This window comes from Anarhichas minor, unplaced genomic scaffold (genome assembly GCF_050575085.1).
Source record: "Anarhichas minor isolate MPS153535 unplaced genomic scaffold, ASM5057508v1 ptg000004l, whole genome shotgun sequence".
Lineage (NCBI taxonomy): Eukaryota > Metazoa > Chordata > Actinopteri > Perciformes > Anarhichadidae > Anarhichas > Anarhichas minor.
The window spans coordinates 15,131,680-15,157,122 of record NW_027466450.1 but is presented as its reverse complement, the minus strand read 5'-3'; the positions used below and the strand labels follow the sequence as shown (position 1 = coordinate 15,157,122).

At 41.9% G+C, this 25,443-nt stretch overlaps 1 protein-coding gene and 1 long non-coding RNA gene across 4 annotated transcripts in view; one reads left to right on the top strand and one right to left on the bottom strand.

The window, feature by feature from the left end:
- dgkg (diacylglycerol kinase, gamma) overlaps window positions 1–14,500 on the bottom strand; it is an 82,594-nt gene extending 68,094 nt beyond the window's left edge. Inside the window, exons 1-2 of the mRNA XM_076110918.1 lie at window positions 14,172–14,500; window positions 1,154–1,620 (exon numbers count right to left, since the gene is read on the bottom strand). Of these exons, the coding sequence (XP_075967033.1) occupies window positions 1,154–1,220 (67 nt within the window). The 5' untranslated portion in view covers window positions 1,221–1,620; window positions 14,172–14,500. The remainder of the gene's footprint in view (window positions 1–1,153; window positions 1,621–14,171) is intronic.
- Window positions 14,501–18,640: 4,140 nt separating this feature from the next.
- On the top strand, window positions 18,641–25,128 carry LOC142964207 (uncharacterized). Of its 3 annotated transcripts, XR_012957520.1 has the most exons (5): window positions 18,641–18,756; window positions 18,845–18,905; window positions 21,674–22,135; window positions 22,704–22,820; window positions 24,394–25,128. It is a non-coding gene; the product is annotated as an uncharacterized LOC142964207 (long non-coding RNA). The 3 variants fall into 3 exon arrangements; XR_012957517.1 differs by lacking the exon at window positions 24,394–25,128 and having other exon boundaries at window positions 22,707–23,027; XR_012957519.1 differs by lacking the exon at window positions 24,394–25,128 and having other exon boundaries at window positions 22,704–23,027.
- Window positions 25,129–25,443: the final 315 nt, after the last annotated feature.

Below are 25,443 nucleotides of genomic sequence, written 5' to 3'. Positions count from 1 at the left end.
ATTGGCCTTGGCTGAGGTCTGAGCTCCCTGAGGGCCCTTTTAGTTTGTAATCTTGGAGGCAAGGGACGAACCAAAGAGCGATTCCAGAAACTACAACAAAGATCTTCTCTTCCACAGACATTCATTCACTGCAGGTAAACTCTTAACTTCCTGTCCCACCGCTACGTCATTTTCTCTTTTACCAAATTTCGAGTTTGGCTCATTGTTGCTGTTGGAGGGAAAACATCGCTCTAGCCTTCTTTCCTAAATAAAATGAATTCATCCATGATTGCATAATGCAACATCCTGCACGCTTTAAATGACCCCACATACAGTATAGATCCATACACACACATACATAAAGATGTAAGAAGACAAAGTCAGGATTAATCGTTTTGGTAACCACTCACTCTATTTATGTTACAATCTAGTGTGACCTGTTGTGGTTTTACCTCATCCGGGTCTATAAACAATGATTTCACGTGATCGTGTAATGCCTCAACTGAATAGCTCGCGTGAGAGAGTCATACTCTACTCTTCAGGACAGACACTCCTTTGACTAACAAATGTGGTTGTGAGAGGGCAGAGGCTCATCCGGCAGGCTAATTAATGCCATTCTAAAAAAATAAAACATGAAAGAACGATATGATGCCAAATATCCCGCCTGAAATCCTGCTGCTGTAGTTGTTTTACAATGCTATCATATATGCATATAGAACATGGGAAATGATACGCTTATAATGTAGAAGACTGAAGACACATCTGGAACAAGACATTTAAAAAACGAGGAAGTAAAACAAAAAGTGTCTGTCAAAGAAAAATGGCAAAGCTAAATATTCACAATTTGAATTATCAATGTATGTGTTCAGTAGTGCTTCATAAGTGCTATTAGTGCCATTTGTGGCTTCTGGGACCTCAAACCTACTTCAAGTCTTTTGAATTTGAGTTGCATAAAGACTGGCAGACTATAGCATGAATACCACATTATTTGGTTTTGCAAACACAGCTTTGCAGCAGCATCAGCTGCACACCCACACACATACTGTGTATGCATGCACACACACACACACACACACACACACACACACACACACAAACTCACAGAAGCTCATCATCCACACCGCAGTCCAACCAAACATGGAACCCCCCCAGATCCAGACACGTGGGTACTCACACTCGCTGTATTGCTGCAGCTGGGTGAACTCAGCTGGGCTCAGACAAACCCAGCTCCCGTCTCCCATGCTGCCTGGAGCCGGGGGGGGGGGGCTCTGTCTCTGTGAGTGCGTCGGTCTTATGAGTGCCGCTCGGGGGGATTGATGGTTATCCTCGGGTCAGGTTGCGTAACAAGGCTGAGGCGAAGAGGTTTTGGGGTGTCATCTCTGCCTCTGTAGCACGCAGGAGATGGAGAGTTGAACCGACTGAGGCCGCTTGAGAAGAGGAGGAGGCAGAACAAATGATGATGTTCAATCGAGCAGGATTTTTCAAGTGCTTAGGTCGAGGTGCTCCAAGTTTTGAATTTGTCACTGTGATCGGCAAATATACAAAAACCAAAAAAAAAAGGATGTGTTGCGATTGTCTGTCACAGTCAAGAACTACTCCTCGTCTCTCAGCAGGTCTGCATCAAAACACGCCTTCTCTGACCTGCAGACAGAGAGAGAGAGAGACGCAGAACAGGGGAGAGAAAACAGACGTAAATGAAGGTGATCATTATTACTTTCTGGACTGAATATAAAATATGAAATGTATGTTATAGCGTAAAAAAAATCTAACATCTCCAAGTAATTTTAAAGACAGAGACAGAGGAAGGAGAGGGTGGACGTGCTAGAAGATGGAGGATGGAAAGAGGCAGCGAGGATGACGGCAAAATATGAACAAAAAGAGATTTACAGCCGAACGGGAGGAGGAGAGAGATGAAGCACGGGAGCTCCGAGGAGCAGCTTGGACTCTCCTGGACAGAATTTATAGTTTTCAATCCAGAGCACTAGATTTGTATCGTAACGTCAAAACACATTTAATTTCTGCTGCTGATAGACTTGAAAACTGAAACAACACACATCGAAGTGGAAAACACAGGAATGTATTATCAGCACAGAGGGCATCCTTCCTCTCTCTTGCCTTCTTCTATTCCAGAAAATGTAAATGAATGAAACAGAGCCATCATCTATGTCAGAAGTTGCACCTGCGATGTGCTCTTCTTATAAAGAGACTTAATTTTGCCATTCTTATAGAGCGGCGGCACTATTGGCTTAAAGTCAGAGAGAACAGATAAAAGCAGGGGTGACGAACTCAAATTCACCAAGGGAATAAAAAAATGGCTCTTTTTCAGAAAATGGGTCTCCACTGAAAGAAAAAACGTTTTAATTTACTCTTCAGAGTTCAGACCATGAAGCACTTTGTGCTTTACAGATGAGTCAGTAGGAGTAAACATTCATTTGGAGACATTTAATTATTGAGAATGCACTTTTGGAAGTTCTCACGTTTGGTTCTTTCTGCAGTAAATAGAAAATGAAAAGCTTCTTTTAGCCGATATCGACTGCTCAGGAGAAATTAAAACGCTGATGATGAAGTTTACTTACAATATTCAAAATTAAAAAGTATGTGCACAAATAGCCCAAAAACAAACAAAGAACAAACCTCACCTAACCATCAGCTATACATGTTTGCATTGAAGAGACACAGAAAGGATGATACGGTAGACATGCACAGCACAACAGCACAACAGGGATGAAGCGGCGTCACACACATCTCGATGGAATAAAAACATCTTCAAACAAGTTTTTTTTAATTATTTTACTACGTTTCTTATCGTAAAGAAATCAACAGCAAACAGCAGTGTTTTGAAGCTCTCTGTTGATACTTCCTGACTTCCCGACTCGTCTGTGGTTTCAGTTGAACATGCGGTTGCGATAGCAACCTGCTGGCACGGTTCCAGAACAGTTTAACTGACAGTCGGGCTTTTCCATCCGAATGTGGTGCAGATGTGATGCGTTCGTCTGCCGGCATTTCTTTTTTTTTGTCTTTTCAGCGGTTGTTTATATGGTCACAAGCTTCATTTGCATCATGATATAAACATATATTTTAGATATTTTCAGCATTTTCACAACTTATAACAACAAGATGTAAAGATTTGAATCATCTGGTTAATTGATGATTTGATATATTATATTGTGGGTACATTTTAATCCCCAACATAAAATGGTAAATGCTGTTTCAACGCCTCATGGAGTAAAATTCTTGATTTATTTAGTGGCCTAAAAGTAGTCAAATTTAAATATTTAGCATTTGAAAAAAAAAGTTACATGAAAGAAGCTGTTTTGATTTGGATCTTGATTTTTTTTCCTTATCAATTATTCTTAGGTAAGGTCACAAGGTCACACACACACACCCACCCCCCCCACCCACCCACACACACACGATCCGAATGACAATAATTTCAGCTGTAACAAGATCAAAAATAGACAACAAATAAATAAGCAAACAAATTATAAAACTAACCCTTCATAACTTAAGTGCAAAATGCTAGTTTTAAGTTGTACAGTAGTATGTTACCTCCCCCAAATATTCACAACATATACAGAGCATGTGACTTCTGGTAGCATGTGCTAATGCACTGCACATGTTTAGTGACGCTACCAAGGGGAACAAAAGGGGGAGATCTCTATGTCTATACTGAGAGTACGTGACAGGGAAACAGAGAGAGGAGCACATGCCAATCAAGCGCGCGGGGCCTCCCCTCTGTGCAGAGAGGGATTCTGTTTTGCTCGCCACGTTGCCCGGCAACTATGACGTCACTGGAGTGCACGACAAAGAGATGCAGCGAGACGGAGACGGAGAGAGGGAGAGATCGCTAGGGTTACTGTGAACAGATGTGACTACATGTCCTGTTTTTACCACAAACCATATTGTTATTGAAACACAGAATGGCAGCTGAGTTTCTTAAAGCTTCTCTATACGATATTCAAGCATCAATATAGCAGCAAGCAACTATTTGTAATGCAAAGTGGAGTAATGTCTACCTGAGCACAGAATGAAGTCGCTCTCCTTGCTTCTCTGTGCTTTGCTTACAAACTGCTGAGTTTGCCATTTAGTGCATATTATGTTAGCACTGTTAGCTTCTAGCTGCCAGCTCAGCCGTCTCCATGTTGAGAGCCATGTGGAGGCAATGGATATGTTCTGTTTTAGCACCTTTAAAGTTAGGTTAGTTTGTGTCTATGTGTGTGTGTTTGTGTCTATGTGTGTGTGTTTGTGTCTATGTGTTTGTGTCTATGTGTTTGTGTCTATGTGTTTGTGTCTATGTGTGTGTGTTTGTGTCTATGTGTTTGTGTCTATGTGTTTGTGTCTATGTGTGCGTGTAGTTGGAGGAGCTCAGCCCGACAGAGAGAGCAGAGCAGATACGCGCTGCAGCGTGATAATAAAGGACATCAAAACATTAAAGAGTACCAATATGAACATCAGTAACGTCAGAGCTTGTCAATACTCCCGTTTAATACCGGGTTTCTGAACACATTACTACTTTCAGATAACGAAAACGCGAAAGGCTCTCGTCAGAGCCAGTGTCCGTTCTGGACTGCTGAAAAAACGTGGCAATGCAAGATGACGGACTTCGTGCAAGACAACCCGCTGCAGAGGAAGATATTAATGGATTTTTCTAAACACTGATTAAAACATAGTTATGAATATTATATTCCATTGCTGCCAAATAATCCCTCTAAATGTTACACACTGATCCTTTAAGGTGTCTTTCTAGTTTAAAAGTCATTGTCAATGATATGCGAGTGAAAATACTTCGAATCTGCTGCTTCAGTTTTGTGGTGTCAGTGACTCCGAGCCTCTCGGTGAGAAAGAGACGGAGCCAAAGAGGGGGGTTATTTACACCTTCACGGCACATTATGTTCATTATAGCACTCCGTCTGTTTCATTCTGAATGCTTGAAAAAGCAGTGGCAATTTAAGAAACCAGAAGCGACAAGACATTGTTCAAACAAGGGCAGTCACAATGCACTAATAAAAGAGAAACACGTCATATTTTAATGAATTTGCAGCATGCGTGTTAGTGTATCTTCATGATGTGATCATTTCTCTGATTATAATATACAGATTGTGCCTAACAGGGAAAGATAGCTAAAAAGTATTGGATATATTTTCGACTTCCGCTTCCGTTGTAGAATAAACACATCACCATCAAATGGGATGTTTTATCAACATGAAAACCAACAAGTCTTCCAATCTCAATGACAAAATGTGTCCAAGAAGAGTTGGATTGGGTAGGTTTAAGCACAAGTTAAAGCTACTACAAGGAACTTTAATTTTCTGTTGGTTTTGGCGGTCCCTGTGGACAAATGTGGTAGTGTTACAGACCACTGGACTCCTTTTAGAAAACCTCTCATTTTACTGCAGCAGGGTCTGACACTCTGCCTTTCTCAGTCCTGGTTCTGGTTCTCCTTTGCCTCCAGCGGGCCCAGCAATACGGCCTCGGCCTCCAGCAGCGTGGTGTTTATGTTGGCTCCAAGCAGTTCAAAGTTCAATTATAGCCGCTTTGAAGTCTCTCATTTTGTTTATCCAACTGTCCACATCCTGACCTTCTCAATAACAGGTTGTCAATACCAGACAACAGTCCAGCCAGATGAAGACCACAAGACGTCCTTTTTAGATAAACATAAACGTTTCTGTTTAAGGCAATTGAACATATGGCAATTTTGTTAATATGACAAAAATATGTTGTTATCTCCTCACAAAAATCCCTTTGATTAAACCTAAGAAGCTGAGGGTGGATCATTTTATTGCCATTTTAACGCACCACTCCAGTCTGCTGTTGTTGTGTCTCCACATTCAACACCAACAGGTGTTCCAAGACATAAAGCACGTGGAGAGAGCATCACTGGCAAATTAGGCTACTGACGATGATGATTACAGTGTTAACACTGAAGAGGAGGGAACGTAAACAGAAACCGGAGCTCTGACATAATTCTAGTAAAACTAGAGGACTGATCCAGAGTCCGTCCACCGACCAGCATCAGAAGGGCGTCGGCGCAACGTTGACGCTTTAGTGTAAAAGACTTGAAGCGAAATGTCAAACAGGATGCTTCTAAAAGACATTCCCCCGTGTAGCGTGTTGAGCAGGATGCTGCGGGCTAGGCAGGCCCCTCGCTACAGGAAGAGAGTGTCGAAGTCCTGATAGCAGCAGCGAAGCTCTCGACACAGACTCACTTCTCTCACTCAGCGTGGCCACGTCTGCTGCAGGAAGCCATAGGACTGTGTGACCATATGATTAAATGAACACCAGCAGCAGCTGTTCTGCGTCAAAGAAATCTGTCATTTTCAGCAACGAGATGATCTCCATGATCCATGCACTTGCTAAATTTAGACCTGCCGCTATAACTGGGCCGGTAGCTTACCCAGCAACTCTCGAAATCCAAGATTCAAGCTCCAATTTGCACCTGCATCATGTGGCGGCTCCAACTGAAACATTTTATTGGTTGATTATGTTTATGGTAAACTGAAGCTAAAATCTATTGACATTTGGTGCAAATTCTACAAAGAAAATGTCTTTTATTAAAGATTAAAACAGTTTAATTATTAGACCTCTAAGAGCTCAGATGCACGCTACACTTCATGAGGCCCTTGTGCTTTAATTGTGCCTCAAAGTAAGAGTAATCAAGTCTCAAAGGTGAAAGTTTAAAATGAGGAAGTGTACCCGATTCACACCCATAACAGAAAGCGCTACCATTTCACAGCCTTTCGATACCGCCTGGTATTAGACGACAAGTTGAAGGTTGAGTCAACTGAAATGTGATGAAGTCAGAAAATGAACAGGAATCTCACAAAGGACTGGGGTACACTAATTGTCTCATGGGAAACCCAGACGAAGCAAACTCTCTGAGTGATCAACAGCTACAACTGCAGCCCCCTGGGTGCTTCACAAAGACCTGAACACTACGACAGGAGAGCTTTCCACTCAAAACAAAGTGTGTTTGTTTGGCATGGCATTACAGGCTCTGCATTTTAGCTGTTTTATTGCATTAACATGCAAATCACACCTGCAGAATTCTTACTTTCAAGCATTATGTGTCCTATATACATTAAACATGAAACTTTTTCAGTGCTTGTACCTTTATGGTCTGTTTGACTCTAAATGGACCATAATGTACTAAATGAACATCATGCTGTATTGAAGAAGACTTGAAACTAGAGATTGAGACCATAAACTCATGTTTACAATGTTTACTGAGGTAATAAATCAAGAGAGAAGTAGAGTCATTTTCTCATAGACTTCTATACAACCAGAGGAGTCGCCCCCTGATGGTCAGGTAAGAGAATGCACGTTTTAAGACAATTCCGCATCGGCTTCACATGGTAGAACCGGAGGTTGCCGCCTGGGTACACCCTATTTTTCTAACAAGCCAACTGGGCAGACTGGGCTTTTTCGGGAGGGGGGCTTAAAGAGACAGGCGCTAAAATGGAGCATTTCAGACAGACTGAATACTGGTATATTCAGACAGACAGTGTGAGTACAATAATGTGTTTTATGAACATTAAAGCATGTGAACATGTTCTAGAAACCCAAACTACAAACTGAAAATGAGCATAACACAGCATGTTCCCTTTAAGTGTCTGTGCATGCAGTATCAATGTGGCGTTGCACACCAGTAGCTTGTTTCTGCTTTGCATTTTCCTGTGACCTAAATGTGTAGATGTGTGTGTGTGTGTGTCTGTGTTTGCCTGAAATCTTCACATTCAGAGCTTTCTGTAGAATGAGAAAATCAAACGGCTCAAGTGCCTCAGAGCCCGAGGTTTTAAGTCTTCCACCCTTTGAGACCAAAAGGAGCGCCAGTTCTTCAGTATTCTACTCACCAGAGCACTTCAATCACTTCAATCACCTGAATCCTATGGCAGGTTTCCTCTGCTTTGTTCAGACGAATTAGCGCCTGTAATGGCTCATTAGGTTCTCTGTAGCGTTCAAGGGTGCTTGAGAAAATAAAGAAAGGCCATTAAGAGTTGTGATATGATGAATAACGTTAAACCATTTTCAATGGCAAGTAAACGTGAGACAGAATTTGTTCACGTTTCTTTTTATACCACTCTATAATCGGCATAAACTGTGGGTTACTTGGTTGAGTTGGCTCGGTCTGCAAGAGTTGCAGATTGAAGGAGAGTGTGAATAAAGGGCTCAGTAATTCAACCAGAGAGTCCCTCAAACACTGATTTCCCAGTGGGAGAGCCCTGAGCTCTCATAGACTTAGTGGATCAAAGTCTGTGCGTGGAACTGGGTCCATCTTAAATACCTCCTGCATCCAAAGCTACCGCTGCACTGCTCCCTTTAAAACTTCCATTATATTAGAAAAAGTACAGCATTCGGAGCCCAAATTGGCTCTTCATCAAGTATTAATTACTGTGCAGCTTTTTTTTAAGCCTCAGCAGCTGAACAAAAAAAATGTGAGTATGTTTTGCACACTGGGGGATTAGGAGACGGTCCTCCCAGGATCAGTCATTACAACAAGTGCCCCGAAATGACATGTGTTTATGTGACAAAGCCCCTCGAGTTATTATGATGGGAGGAAGGAAAAACAAAAAGGAAAGTCAGGTGATGCAGTTATAAATATGTGCAGAGACGAGGCCAGAAGGGACGAGTGGGTCAACAAAACACTGGACTTAGAGACGGGAGTCTGTGTTGTTGAGCATGACAGCCACACATCCTAGCCTGTCCTTACCTTGACTAAGCACTATAACCAAAATGACGATGCGTCCCTAAACCGACTGTGTCCACAACCGACTTAGCTAAGTGGATAGCAGGGCCGTCTTTCAATCAGAGGGTCGGCGGTTCAATCCCCAGCTCCGGCTCTGCTAGTCGCATGTCGATGTGTCCTTGAGCAAGACACTTAACCCCAAAATTGCTCCCGTAGCTGTGCCTACGGTGTAGAAATGTGATAGACTCTGAATTGTAAGTCGCTTTGGATAAAAGCGTCTGCTAAATGGCTGTAATGTAATGTAAACCAGAGCAAGTTGCGTCTGTGCTCAGTTGCTCTGTCTAATATTGACGCGGATGGGTTTACATAGTTGAAAGCCTGGTGCGTCATACAGACACTAAAGGGTGCCTCAGTGCGTCGGTATCAGACACCGAGGAGTACTGACCAAGCGTCGGTATTTGACGAGTTGCATAAAACAGATTTCTTTTTCAACAGTGAGTTGTAGCAGTTTTTGAAGGCACGGAAAAAATAATAGGAGGAGGGCATTGACAACAACCTTGTTGGGGTTTAGCTTTAACCTCTGCACTTTGTACACCCTCCCTCTCTGCACTTAATTTAAATCTACCGTAAACTGCCTCTTTGTTACCGCAACGGCTTTGCAAGTTATCTCATTATCTGCCTTGTATTATCCGATTGCTTTTAGTACTTCCTTACCTTCTTGCTGACAAATAAGAAACTCAATTCAATGGCTGCGACTTCGCATTGACGACCACAATACAGGGGAAGTGCCCTTTCCAAATTAACACCGTATTTAGTCCCAAAACAAACTACGCCTCATTCAGTGGAAAATATTTCTCAAAGTGGAGTACTGTTTGAGGTTTTGCTTTCCTTCTGTGTGAGGTTTTCAGTGGGGGGCATCAAAGAGGCCAAAGATATGGCTGAAGACTCATTTAGTGGCTAATATTGTTGAAGAGAATGAACTGCACGGGGACACGGTTAACCTTTGGGGCTTCAGACCGAGCTTCATCTTTACCCATAAAAGGAGTGCTCCTGATCCCTTGTCAAGACTTGACAGGACACACGTACTGTACAGATAATCACACACACACACACACAATCCCAGACTATCTTCACCTCTCTCCCCCGTTATCGCAGCTCACTGTTTCCACTTGGTGATTTGTTTTATTAAAATGTGATTTTCTCTGCCACACTTTCTTTCCACCTCAAGAGAATGAATCATGTCAGTTTTCACCTCTGTTTTCTCAGCTTGCAGCAGAGGCAAGTACGTCAGATCTTCCTCAGCGTCGTTAGTCATCCACTGAAGTTCTACCACACAGTTATTTGCCAACAGCAGGTGCACATTGTCAAAGTTCTGAGTAGCTGTAGCTAACACCTACAGTGCGCTGAGAGCACACCCTGGACACTCAAACTATCCGAGAAGGTCGTGGATCGATCTTTGCGATTAGCTCTGCTGCAGGCTATCGGCTCACATCGGGCCGTGGCTTTCTGTGCTCTCACCTACCGGGGATGTAGCCTCACAAAGACCAGGAGTATTTATGGAAGGCCTGGGTGGCATGGCAACTGGGGGATTGTGTCTAAAACGCAGAGGGGAATGGAAAGGCCGAGGTGTACAAAACAGCTGATTGCACTGTATTTAAAGGGGAATGCCAACCAATTTAATACAGTAGATTTATACGCTCTATTAAACATGAATGTGTGTGGATTACAAGCAACTCCTTCCCGAAGCCTGAATCCAAGGAACCAAAACATCTTCCCTCTGCAATAGTACAATACAGCAGACTACATTGATACCTTGAATGATTTAAGATCAGACATGTTTTAAGACAAATGGAGACACTCTGCGTCTGATTAAAAGTTAAATTAGTAACATGTTTACATGCTTTAAGGATCAAGAACACTTTATTTTCCCCATAATGTCTGTCTGAATATTGATGGACTTGGAAATCGAGAGCTTTGTCTTCCGGCTCAGCTCCCTCTTCGCCACAATGGTCCGGTACAACGCCAGCATCACCGCTGATGCCGCACCAAACGGCCTGTCCGTGAGCAGGACCCCAAGATACTTAAAATCTCTCACTTGAGGCAGCAACTCAAGCAATCGTTTTCCCTCAGAGAACCATGGCCTCAGACTCGGTGGTACCGACTCTCATCCCGCCCGCCGCACACTCGGTTTCAAACCGCCCCAGTGCACGCTGGAGGTCAAGTTCCAACAGAACCACGTCATCTGCAAAGAGCAGAGATGCACTTCTGATGCTCCCAAACCGGACACTCTCCTCCCCCCGGTTGTGCCTTGAAATCCTGTCCGTAAAATTCCCAAAAAAGATCGGTGACATATGGGACGATCCTGGCAAAGGTCAGCACCCACTGGAAGTGTGTCTGACTTTGTGTCGGGTAGACGGACACAACTCTCTCACAGTTCTTTAACCGCAGATCTCTTGTAAAGATCACATGATTTTGGGACCTAAACTTCCTTGAAAGCCATCACGAATACTCCGACCCAGACTTTACATTCCAGTGAAGGCATGGAATGCCACTGCAGGTCTGTCAGTATGAGACAGACAGGAGCACTGCAGTAGGTCTGGTGCGCAGAATGTATTGGATTAGGAAGGTTAGACCTGTGTGCAGGCTGCCGAATGGCCTTTTTTTCAGATACCATTTTGGCCCAAATTGATCCTGTTACTTAAAGATAGTGTTGTATTATGAGTTTTCTTTTTACTTCAAGTTGCAAAACTTGTTAATTTATATCCGTCTAATATATCAGCCCCAAATATTCCCAGTAAGACCAGTTAAACCTACTGACTAGTTCTCTGTTGGCTTTTAGTAGCTGTGTTTTCCTGCCGCAGAAGTGTAAAGTATCTCTTTAAGCCTTCACTGCCAAAACTGACTGGACAGGGTAAATTAGAAATACTGCCATGTTGTCATGAAATGTCATGTTACAAGAATAAAAATGAAGATAGATCTTCTTCGTGTGGTCCTAAAACTGACTTGAGCTTGCCAGGAGAGTGTGAGAGCATGTGAGAAACAGAATGAAGGAGCTGCTACTGATTCTGTTTAACGATGTAAACATGTAAAATAGAGACCAGTAGGCAAACGGATTAATGACTTCATTTAAATGCACTTTTTTATTGGCTATCAAGTAGATGATTAATATACTTTTGTACCAGTGTTCAAAGATTTATGTCACTTTGTTGGTTTTTCCTTTTATTAAAAGCACATATTGCGATGTGAACGGGCCTGATTAATCTACAGAGAATTATCACCTGAATCTGAAGCTTCCTTCAGCGTGTCCCCTTTAAGTCTGACAGCTTGATTGGCTCGATTGCTTTTTAACCGTCAAAAACGCCGTTTCATTTCACAATGCCAGACGAATTAGTAAACTCGAACACGGTTGAGTGCGTGGATTCAACAGTCAGGTCGTAGAGCGATAAATACATGTGACTAGAGCAGAGTCATTTGTCCCGGTAACGATTGCCAATAGTAACCTTTCTCACTAAACACAAAAGTCAGATGTTAGTGGCTTTTTGTCCAGTGCGACAGCGGCATTCATGGCAGCTGTTATCAGAAAAAGCTTTGTGAGAAACCCACCGTAGACGACCTGCTCGGTACCAAACAACAAACAGACACATGGCTGGTGAACATAGCTAAAGAGACAGATGTTTTCCTCAGGAGTCAGTGGAGACCAAAAGCAGAGCTAAAAGAGAGCGAATATTGGACTTGCATTACATTCAGCACAAAACTAGTCCTGTTTATAAGGCCAATGGCTCAGCAACACATCATTGTTTGTGTGCAGCCTTTCTGTTGTTGTTTTTTTTACCTGGAAGTGAAATACTGAGAGCAAACAACAACACTTTCAGTCACCTGTGAGGGGAGCTTCAATGCCAAAAGCTACTGATTCAGTCAGTGACAATAATGACTCAGAACACCCAGAACGTTAAAGATTAATGTTACAAACATCTCTATTATTTAGTTTACAGTGATTTACGTTTTTTTATTTATTTAAAGGTTTTAAATATGCCTTTCCTCGATCAGTGTTTCTTACCTAAAAAGCTTAAAGTTGCAAAAGAGGGGATGGTGTCTCATAATCAGGGTTATCTTCTATTTGGGTCAGTGTGGAAATGATGAAAGGAATCAATGTAAGTGGGTCTGTGCATGCTCTCGTCCTAATCACACAGATCTCAGACAGGCGATTGTTCACCTCTTAACCCATGTGATGAAAGACTGTCTGATGGCACACGGATCATCATCAGAAGGCTTTTCAGCACCATCTCCCCACAGACCTCCGCTGACCCACCAGCTGGCCTCAGAGAGAGACACACAGTCCCACACTGTACGCACAAGTGCTGATATTCTTTCACAGGACTCGGGACGTGAGCTGCATATCACAGCGCCGCTGTATGATCCTCTTCCCATCACCCCGCTATCCATCCTCTGTCTTTTCTCCTCCCTGTTCAGCATCTGCCTCCCTTACTCTCTCTCTCTGCTGAGCCTCTCCTCCCGACTCTCTCAGCTCTGCCCTCGTTGTTCTCGCAGCCGAGACTCGGGGCAGAGATTTCCCTAATGTTTATCAGTGACCAAGTGGATGCTGTCAAGGAATAAATAACCATTGCGTTTGGTGATTGCTTGATGAGATGTAATTAGGCGCGCCGACTGCAGATTAATCAGGAGAAGTCTCGTGCTAAAGTACCGCTCTCAAGGAGGCATTAAGACAAGCAACATATACTCAAAATCCCAATACTGTGTAATTATAGACTCAACATTAAAGTGAAAGCGATAGAATTATACTTCACAGTAGAATATATCAGCCTTTCAGTATGTCACCTCTGCTTCTGGACAGCACAAGATTAAAAATAATAACCTGAAATATAGATGCAAATCATTGGTCAATTACTTTAAAATATCCTGGTTGAAAATTGGTAATAAACACCTGATTATGAGAGAAGTTTTGCATGAAGAGTTATGCCCTTCTCCAAAGGTCACACTATTGGTGAAACATGTTACAGTATATTGTCAGCCTTACAAAAACAAAGACTTTCGATTGATTTTTTTTATTCCCAGGAAAGAGTGACCTGAGCCTGACAGGTGATGCTTGAAGCCATCACTGGACACCAACTGATCTGACTACAGTACAGATGTGACATTGTGTTGAATTGTTCTGTTGAGAATGAGTCCCAGACGTTTTGCCTTTAATCTCCCACCCAAACACACGTCTCATCCAGCGCCTTTCTAACCTCCTCAACTACATGACAAGTTGTGATGCCCAAAGAAACCTCCGCACAAAACATGTCTGGTTCAGACACGGTAGATAATACATAAATGACAAAAGTTGGACTGAGAAAAACACACATTTGGATACAGAAAGCAAAAAAAACAGACAGAAAAGAAAAGGGAATTCTGCAGTCAAGAGAGGAAAGACAGATCATCGTCGTGGGAGCAAGAGAAGGAGACAGAAATGGGACAACGGGAGGAGTAAGCAGAGAAAAGTCTTCCCTACCTCTGGCCATTGCTGCTCCCACTATAGTCCATGTAACATCCCTCTTTGGTCGTTTGCTGAACACCCAGCCGGTCAGTCAGTGGGCTCCAGGATGCGGAGTCGAGGCCGTTCTGGACTGGTGTCTGGTTCCCAGTGAGCAGTCAGCAGCAGCCGAGTCGTCCTCTCTGCTCCACACAAACACTCGGCTTACATGCAGCACGACAGCAGAGGCACTGGAGCCTCGGCAGAGACAGCAGCAACATCCCTCCCATCCACCCTGAATTAATTAAGCCTTTTTTTCCTCCCTCAGATGCCCTCCCTCTCTCCTTCTCTCTCTCTCTCTCTCCTTCTCTCTCTCTCTCTCTCTGATTCTCATGTGCGCATGGTTAACGCTCTCTGCCTCTCTCTCTCTGCCTCTCTCTCTCTCTCTCTGCCTCTCTCTCTCTCTCTGCCTCCCCCTGTGTTCAGTTTTCTCTAGCTCTCTTCCTTCTTTCTGTCTCACTGATCAACAGCTGTGAGTGACTCGTTTTTTCCTCCATTCATCCTTCTGCAGGATTAAATCTGTCTTTCCTCTCTTTGTCGACAGTGAATAACAAATTAGTGAACAGGAAAATTAACTAAATATATTTACAAGTTTACATCTTTATATAATTGTGTGTGTACATACATTTATATATGTTTCAGTATTACATCTCAGTTTACCCTAGACTAACAGTTTTTTAATTTTGCAATTACAAAAATATGTTATGTTGTTTATACATATATAAATAGTATAATATTAATGAATTCATAATTAATAATACTATATTAATTGCCAACGGCTGCTTCTCTGTAGTGACTGTTATGACAAGACCTGAAAACTTTAACAATCATGACTGAAGCGCTAAATGATTTATTGATAATAGTTGCATTTATTAAATTTTTAACCAGAATTTTGAATAAAACTTATTAATAAAACATCATTCTCTCTAATGTGCCAAACATTGTCCATCTTTTCCAGAGTTTGTTGCATCTCACACATGCTCCATACAAACGTGAACTTATTAATGAAATTATATTTAATGTCGCCATCTTGGAACGCATCAGAGACGTCGGAAACCTCCCGTGGAAAGTTCCCCATTATTATCCTTCAGTGATGGTGGGAGCCTTACAGCAGTTCTATAAGAGGAATATGTTTTGTTTTTGTTTATTTTGTTATGTGCATGCTAGGAAGACCAAGGAGAGGAGACACTGGATCAGTTTCCAACATGTTCAGGAGTTCATGCTGGATATTTCCCCAGAACTTCTGTCATTTTGGACAAGAACACGGGGATGTTATTCTCGACTACATTATATCGAGAAGTGTTACTAAAGTTTTGTTCTTCCCATTTAAGGGGGCAGGATTTTAGAAACATCTGAATATATTGCAGTCCAGTAACACCGGCACCAACACCCGAACGCAGCGGCTACGGGCCGTTTCTACAGAATTGCACCGCTAGGCAACAGCGTGTGTCCACGTTTGCATCCTGTCAGCTGATGTCGTTCACATACGCTGCAGCAGGAATTGTGAAATGGTCCATCGGTCTGAGGACAGATAAACCTCGGAGGGATACATTTCTGGGGTTCCAGTGGAGTTAGCGGATCTCCGGGCCAAGATTTTTCTTTTGTGCGCTGCTCGTTGTTTACGGGCCGATCAGCAATTTGAGATTCGAGACAGTAGTTGGAGGAGTGAGACGACGCATACGACCCGGAGTGTTTCACAAGTAGACGGTTTACACTCAAACTTTAAAACCAATAAAAAGCTACATCATCGCCAGACGATAGCCGAGATTTCCAAGATTGCATTTCGGCTTTTGCTTTAAAAAAAAAAAAAAAAAGTGACTAGTTTCTCTATTGTGGGCATGCCTTTAATTAATTAGAGTAAGCCCAACGCATGTCAGCTAATAATTCAGAATGTAACAGGAAAAGAAGACCATGGTTGCAAACAAATGATCACAAAATTGCAACTCGTAAAAAGATATAAGAACGATATTCTTAACCAAAATCAAACTGGAATAGGAAGAATTTCAGACTCTCAGAACAAGATCAAAGTCAACATTTATTTGGGGGAAAACTGACATTGCCATGGAAGCAGGAAACTACGGCAGAGCAGGTCAAAGAAAAACTGAACCGAGCTCCCTCAAACTCTGCCTCCACTTTCAGATTTTTCATTTTCATCTCTTCTCTTCTGCAGTGTAGTTCTCTCACCATGACAGCATCTCTCTTTCTCTTCCCTTCTCACCCACACGAGTACATCCTGCACACGATGCTCTAAAGGTGTCACTGCAATGTGTCGGCCTGTTGTGCTATCCATCTACCTCCCATTCTCACAGCTCCTCTTACAACACACACACACACACACACACACACACACACACACACACTTTTTTCATTTCTAGATGTGTTGTGTTGCTTCATTTCACAGAATCCTGCGTTGCTTCCTGCTGCTGTAGCTAAAAGAGGCTGATCCCCAGAGAAAGGAGAGGAGCGTGCCTTATTTCTCTTTTCTCTCGTTCTCACATTTCCATCTTTCTGTCGTCTGGATGTCACACAGCGTCGTTGTCAGTTTCAGCCAATAAAATGTCTGTGTTGCTTTTCATTCATGTGTGTCAAATGAAGCAGCAAAGAGAGGTGGGGTTGTCAAAAACAGAAGCAAAGAACAGAGGCTGCACTGTAAAGCTACAATCCAAAGATGGGGAGAATGGTAACGCCGGGAACTCTGTGGAAGGAAAAGCGAAAAGAAAAGAAGAAACCTACGGGACACGAGCTAATCTTAATTGGCGATCCTGCTGCCTTGGTTCTCCAAAGTAGCCCGGAGGAATGTGATTGTGTCGGAGGAGAAAAATACAAATTCGCTCCAAGTTTCTACCACTTTCCAAAGAATGTCAAACATTCACTGATAACTTTCAAGCGGCGGGTCGTTGTTGAGATTCTGAGACAATCAGAGGAGGGAAAGGGGGGGGGGGGGGGGGTTGCGCCTGTTGAATGTCAGAGATGATGATGTAACTCAGGGGTGTAAATGTAGACAGCGGAGGCTGAACGAGCAATTAAGAGTGATTCACTGGTTCCATCGACAAAAGGCCGATGGGATTGTTCCATTGGCTTCAGCTTCATCAGCTCTGTGGTACGACACACGTTTTGTTCAGTAAGATAATCGTCACAAATGAACACACTTCTCTGATTTTTGAATCGTGAATGTAATCGTTAGAAAGCTAGTTGGGCTATAAACAAACTCATGATCGCATGAGCACGAGTATATGAAACGAGGCTGCAAAGGTGGACTAGATTTTAGCAACCGCCTTTTTAAGACAAGAAAAAGCTTCAAAATGTGCTCATAGGGTGGGGTATTTATCGACGTATTTTATTTCGCAGGACAAAATGTTAATATCTCTTAAACTTGTGTTAACCACAGACCTTAATTCAATCACAGTAATTGTGTTAAATAAATCAGACAATCCACAGAAAATGTAGTATCCCTCGATTTTTGTGGTCTTGATCGGTCTTGATATAAAACAAAGATTCCTCTTTGTCTGATAACGAGACAAGACCAAGTAAAAACTCGATTCCAAGAAGAGAAGGATACCTTTTAAAAACTGCTCTCGAAACCAAGACCGATCTCGAGTACAAACCTCATAATTTCTTTGAGAAAGTAAACCTGAACAGAAAACCTCCTCTACAGTTACCGTTTGACAGTTTTTTCCTTCCACCTATCAAACCTGAAGTGTGTGGGCGTGCCGTGTGGGCTCGGACACAGGTGCCGTTTAACCGTCCAAGTCATGTGATTTTGGTTTCATCATAAGAAGAAACGGCAGTTACAACATCAAAAAAACGCATCACACACCGCAACCACAGTGAGACTGAGAGTGGTTTGTGAGTAGATTTTTAAATGTGATGCTCAGGCTGGAGTCAGCAGGTCACAAGTTAGTCAGTTTCATGCGACACCTGCTACGAGAGAGAGAAAATAAATCTATTGACAGAAACTCTGCTTCTTTGTTTGTGCTCTGGAGATCCTCTGTGACCTTCGTGGTTGGGTTCGGGGCTCCACTGTTGTTTCACTTCCTGTAAACTTCACGTTTCCTCTTCGTTATCACAGAACAGCATTGTTAATACGTCACAACCACACGTTTCACCATCAGTATTTTAGTTTTTTTACAGTTTGTTTCCATGTGCACAATGAATCAAACGGTCTACACACACCTCACCACCACGTCCACCCATGCAGACACACACAAACAGGAAGCGGGAAGTAGTAATACATGGACAGATGCAGCGGCTTGAACGAGGCAACTGCAGCGAAAAGGGACAACAACAAGACCCCCCTTCTTTCCATTCCATTCCGTTCAGCTGTTTTCTTCTCCCAGTAACATGACTTATCTCTTTATCCTCAATCGCACATGGAAAATAAAAGCAGCAGCAGTCATTCACCTCCCCGCCTGTCCAGCACTACCCGTCTGAGCTCCATTCATGTGCATCAATGCCTCCCCCTCAACGTATGAATCAAAAGAGTTCACAGAAATCAGTCAGGGACGCTCTCCAGAGCCATCGGTAACATTTGTGTACAATTCATAATGGAGCGCCCTCACGGCTGGTAAGTGGCTGACAACTCGATTACTGGAAAGAGTGGGTTGTTTTTTTTGTACGGCGGCCTTGACATCAGGCATTCATTCCTCCATCAGCTGGCAGTCATTTCTGAGAAAGGCACACACACGGAGGACAACTCAACGGGCCTCAGACAAGGTGAGCTCATCAAAGCATCCAGCTTTCCGGATATTTTTGCAGAATAGTTGCAGAAGAGGCAACCTTTGAGTTCAGAGTTAAACACTCTACTGAAAATAAGACAATGTGGTTTTGTGGCCACTAAAGAACAGTCAAGAATAACAACAAGATTGCATATTAAAGTCGTAATTCGTTAGATTTCAGTGCAGTTTAACTCTACAGGACAACTGTTGTATCTGTTTACGGTGCAGCCGAACAGACTTGCATTATTTTAATAAAAGGAGTCAGTTAATAAGACTCTAAAAATGGGCTTTGATGTCATGAAAATCTTAAGGATTATAAAGGAATAGAAACCAGGGACAACATTTAAGAGGACACGAGTAGAACTGCTGTAATGTATGCAGCCAATCCAGATACATCACAGCCAGCCAATGATGGGATTTATATTTGAGCAGCCTGCACTTCCTCTGGGGAGAAGAGGCATACGGGTGATTATCACTCTGAGCTCCCACTGTGTCCACTCTACCAATTTTGATACACGGAGAAAAAGAAAAAAAAATCTATTGGATTGATGAAAAGCCAGTGTGATTGCCATTCTATATTCTAAAGAGGTTTGCTCAGCCTCTCGAGCATCTTGAAATAAAGTCAACTTTAAAAGTCACAGAAATTCTTATTTAAAATCTACTCTGGGACAGTTTCTTTTTTCCTTTTGATCTCATGGGAAGGCTTATGAATAGCACGACATTTTAAGGATATTCCATGCGCCACGATAACGCATGATAAGCTTTTTGCGTGTCATTTTACGCCACTTTACCGTGAAATGGCTCTAGTTTTAGGCAACAAAAACACTTGTTGGGGCTTAAATAAGTACTTAAACGAGGTAAAACGTAAACATAAGTGCAGAAAACAAACATTTTGGGACATGAACACTGGTCAAGGTTGAAAGTCCTGTGTTTGTTTCACCCATCCACCTCACCTCACCTCCAACCAACCATAGATAGCCACTTTATTTTACTATATCACTTTCTCTGATTAAGCATATTTCACACGTATGCCTTTACACTGCAGTCAGTTGACGTAAAATGCCACACAAACAGCAAGGTGGGGCTGCTATTGTACGTTAAATGACTTACAGAGTTTTGTGACATTCACGAGCCATTTGGCGAGATCGGGCCGCTTGATGCATAAATCCACCAACAGGCTCCGTCAGTGCTGTAATGGTGCCGTCGATCTGCTGCCTTTTCAAACGTATCTCCTCCGTTAATGCCATGCACAGACTCGACACTTGTGGCCTAAAAGTGCGTCACTAACAATCAATTTATTGATCGACTTCACCTCGTGTAGGATGTTATAATTTAAAGACCAATTATTTAAAGACATATTACATCCTGTCGTCGGGGTGTGAATGCATACAGGAGTAAGATGTAAATTTAACTTCAGCTGACGGATAGTACGGAGGTCAGTATGCAGAATAATAGCTCGTGCTGGGCTTCTTTTAAACATTTTTCCGAGATCTCACCAATTAACTTGTTGAATACAATGTCATCAGCACTGATAGGAAGGACATAGATACAATCCCTGTTTGTATAAAGCAGAATAAGACGAAATATTGTGTCTAAAAAAACTTTGGTTTATGTTTTATGTGTTCGCTACTGCTGAGTTGCCATCGCAGTATTTGTGCAGACGTTGTCACTGGTTGACCAACGTGTTTACTTTGGTGCAAGCCTGCTGTATTGATCTCTAGTTAACCAAATCAATAGAGCAACACATCAGCACTGGTTACGCATAATCCATTTTAAAATGTCACTTTTTAAACAGGTAGGATCAATATCTAAAGCAGCAACATAGTTATCCATCCGTCACTTTTACAGCCTTCTGCAGCCCCGAAAGGCCTTCATGTCATCCTCAAGTCCGTCACTTGAGGGGAGGATGGCGATAGTGGCATCGTAAAGGTCAACTTCTGGGCCGAAGGCTATGCTGGTGAAAGCACCCAACATACAAATATCAGGCATTCAAAATCACCCTGAAACCTTTGCTGATGGTCACATCCTGCACTCTCCATCTCAAGACCGTCGTCACAAGAAAACAAGAAATCTTTAAGGCAAATAAAGATGTTACAATTATCTGTCATGAAGTGAATACACACTGTGAAAGGGTTAGAGTTGTAAGACATAAACAGGGACGACTCCCAGACCGGACAACGCTGTGGCAGCGACCTGTCAATCACTGTGTAGTCCCGCCCTAAAGCATCCCCTGCTTTATGGTCTGTTTGACTCTAAATGGACCATAATGTACTAAATGAACATCATGTATTGAAGAAGACTTGAAACTAGAGATTGAGACCATAAACTCATGTTCACAATGTTTACTGAGGTAATAAATCAAGAGAGAAGTAGAGTCATTTTCTTAAACCTGCCTGAACCAATAACCAATTTTCTGTCCGAGGACTAAAATAATAAAGTGAGTAGTAAAGTTTTTTACTACTCTGGAGCAAAACTGGAGGCAGGATTTTAGAAAGTAAAAAACTCTCCAAGAACATTTTGACTAACCACAAATATCCACATTTAATAATTCTTCTTGTCAGTTACATTTCTGCAGGTTTTTATCTCCCAACATGATGGTTTGAATGCCCTTTTAAAAGCCACACAGTTCCATGTATTTATGTATTGCCTAAAAACAAACCATGTTTTTCATTTAGCAATGTCTTTATCTTTTTTTTCATAAATAACAATAAAAGGTAATGGGATTTTGCCTTTTAAAACCATTTGCAGTTTTGTCTGCTTTTGCAGGTCGTTAAATCCCCCACATTCCCAGACAACATCATCAAAGACTTCACGTCAGTGTCTGGAGGCTTGTTTGGGGGATTCTGGCTCTACTTTGTGGACTAGAACAGGACTGATTGGTTGGTAATAAAGGCATGAATGTTGTTTCTTATAACGCCATGATGAGCTGCATGTTTACGATGGCACCCGTCAAAAATATAATCACTGCAAATGCAAATACATTTTTGGAAAAGGCTTCATTCAAAAATAAATGACAGAGAATGTGTACGCGCTTAATATTCATTTACGTGTAAAACAATGCAGTGATTTCCCGTAGTCATTACGTCTTAATCTGGAGCACACCGGCTCTTGAGATCACCCCAGATGGTCGACTCCTGTGGGCGGATGTGGGAGCTGTGATGCAGAGGAGGCGGTGAAGGATGTGATGATGAAGGACACCGATAGCGAGGATGGCTTTGATCCTACGAGGTAAATCCCTCTCTGATGTCACCGGGGCCACTCCACCTCTCACATGCTGAATGTAAATGGGAAAAGCACAAGCCGCAGGAATTTACATTTATAAATGTGGAAACCATATTTGTAAAGAATAGTAGAAGTCTATGCGTTGTGAATCAAAATAAGAATGTAGAGGTGTAAACCTTATTCTTGACGTGAAGCTGGCAGGCTGAATAAATAATAAACTTTAAAAAAGTATATGCAATATGAATAGAACAGCAAAAGCCAAGGTGATTATGAAATAGATTTAAATACAAACAGGGAAATAAACTGTGCTCAACAGAGCTCTTTTTATGACTGTATTTTCTCATTTATGGAGATATCCAAAAATCCCTCCATGAAAAAACATTGACTCTAATATGTCAAATTAAAACAAGAGCTTTGAACCCAACTATCGATATTCAGATACTGACTAATTTGCATATTCAAACATACCATTTCAGAAAACTTGTAATACAAAAATGAATTGCCTTAATGTCAGTCATCAACTGGGGAAGTTTCATGGTGACTAATAAGTTCTACGTGCTCGTATTATCATCAGCAGCACACGACCCGCTGAGCAGAAGACCGCAGACGGACAGGGTTAGCTGGTGAAGTGGAGCAGCTACGAAGATCTTTCCCTCAGACGTCGGGGGAAACTAAACGGAGCTAAAAGAAAGTAAATATTGTGCTTACAATTATCAGATCACCAGAGACACAACCTGAAATAAATGCTAATGTTGCTCTGTGTGTAAAGAAGCAGCTGTTTGCTAACAAGTTCAACATGTCAATTGTAGAAGGAGAAAATATATCAACATTGTGTTTACATCTTGTTCTGCTGCCCAAAAAAATCTGCTATAGCAGCTTTAAATAAAATGTGTTTAATGTTTAATTTCCCCTCTGCCCAAATGATGGACATGATCCCTCACCAGCTTCCCACCCATAGATTAAATGTACAATCAAGCTATTAGGAAATCTAGGTGTTTACAGTGAGGACATTAACTTCCTTTTGTTCCCTAAAAGATATTCAGTGTCCCGTGTGTCTGTGTGTTCAACACGCTACAGTATGTTTTAACTTCACACTACAGCTGTTCATATTACCAGACTGTGGCCTCATCCTGCTGACCTCAGCTTCTCAAGCAGACCCTGAATTATTTAAAGATTCACTTCAATTATTCAATCTTTAATTCTAAAGAAAATGCATAAATTGGATTTAAAATATTTAAATGCATTAGTCCACCAGAGATGTTGATGCTCAAATATGCAATACATACATTAATAACAGCAAGGTCTGAACTAAAGGAAGGTGAAGCGGAAGTCGTAGAGTCGACTCTAGAGTTTACGAATACATTTTTTGTTTGTATTCCATTTTAACGTGTATTTTTTCTTTCATTTTCCCCGACATACATATAACTTTATTCCTTTCTGATGATAAATAAACATATAGCAAAGGAGCCACAATGCTTTGACCAACACAGATAGAAAAAACATTATTTCCCTCAGGAGACAGAGCTAAAAGACGGTGAATATTGGACTTACATTCATCAGGTCGGCACAAACACGACGAATGATGCTTCCGCATCCGCTCAACCAGAAAAAAATAATGCCAATTGTAAGTTACAAACAAAGGATACGGTGAACGTTAACATTTCTGAACTTTGCTTCATGAATAAGTTTCACTGCAGCCTCGTATCACGCTTGCACAAACACACAATTTGAGTCATTTTAATGTTTGATATTCGTTACTTATTCCCTAATTGCAGTGGTTTAATAAGTGCTCAGAGTTTTCACTTCGTAGTTGTACTTTTAGCAATACCAGTGTAGAAATACTTTGTTATAAGTAAAAGTACAAAACAATCAGCATCAAACTATACTTAAAAGCAAAACCGCTGCTGCTCAGGTGACCAGTTCGAGCCTCTGGCGGTACATTGCTTCAATAATTGCACACGTTGTTCTGCTACGTGGTCTATTATTTCTCTCCAAGTCATCCATTTTTTATTTAACTTGGTGGCATTTAAAAGGCATACTCACACTCTCATACTCCCTTAAGACCTTTCACAAGATGTTAGACATTTTTGAGTTGCACCCGAGCTAATTGTAATTCAGACAGAATTTATTGGTCACTCCCGACAAAGGCAGAGTAATAGAGGTGGGAGATTCAACCGTTTCATCAAACTGTAGACCTGAGAGAACTTTATGTTTCTCGGTTTCTCTCCTATAAAATACACCTTTCTTCACCTCACCCCTCTCAGAGGGTGTGAAGACAGGAGCTGCATGTTCCCTCCAATGTGCAAATGAAGTGAGATGAGCATGCCAGCAGCAGAGGTTTGAGCTTTTATCTGTGACATCAGCAGACCGTGAACATCTGGGCAGACGGCGACGACGGCAGCAGGCTGCAGGGTGGCAGAGAGGCCGCTGCTCCCAAATGGAAATGTTGACATTCAAATCAGTCAATGTGACTTTGTTTACTATCCACATTACAGTATAGTCACCCAAACACACACACACTATCTGGGTTCACCATCAGAAAACAGAACAGCGTCACATTTTATGTAATTGACCTGCATCACAATTCACAACTTGGATTGGATTATTCCAGTCGGACCTGCCCTCAGTTTTTTGCTGGTGAAACGGCCGCATTGCTAATTTAAAAAGTTCTTTCTGACTTTCGCCGCTCGCCAAGCTAACCCAGAAACGTTAGCACAAAGGGCCGGCAAGGGGGCGAGAGAGACGGAAGATTTTCACACCTAACTCGATGAATTAAGAGCTTATTTGAACCAAACCAGAGTTGGTGATTGTTGGAACAGTGGAAGGACCAACCAAGACGGTTTTGATGAGTTTTATTTAGTTTGAATGAAGTTTTACAATCAGCAATGTAAAATGACTGTGTTTCCAATGGAGTCTGGTGGCTTTGAGGACAGCATATTAACTGCATATTTTGTACGTTAATACATTATTTCAAAAATATGTATTTATTTTATTTACATTTTAACAGGCCTACCCGTTTTATTTTATTTTGCAAAAACAATATTCCTATGACAAATTGTATTGAATTGTTCTAAATAAATAAAATATATATTCACATAGCCCACTTGAATTACTTCAACACTTTTGCTAGTTCCCGTGCTTGGTCTGGATACTTGGAAGGAGTCCTGCTCAGCCTCTGTAGGACCCGCCACCACCAGTCTTCCTCTCGTTTGGAGTTATTATTGCATTACTGAACATCTTCTGCTATACCCTGGTGAAACGTTCATGACTTTGCAATGTCCCCTTTCTCTGCAAATATCTTTTGGTTTATCAAG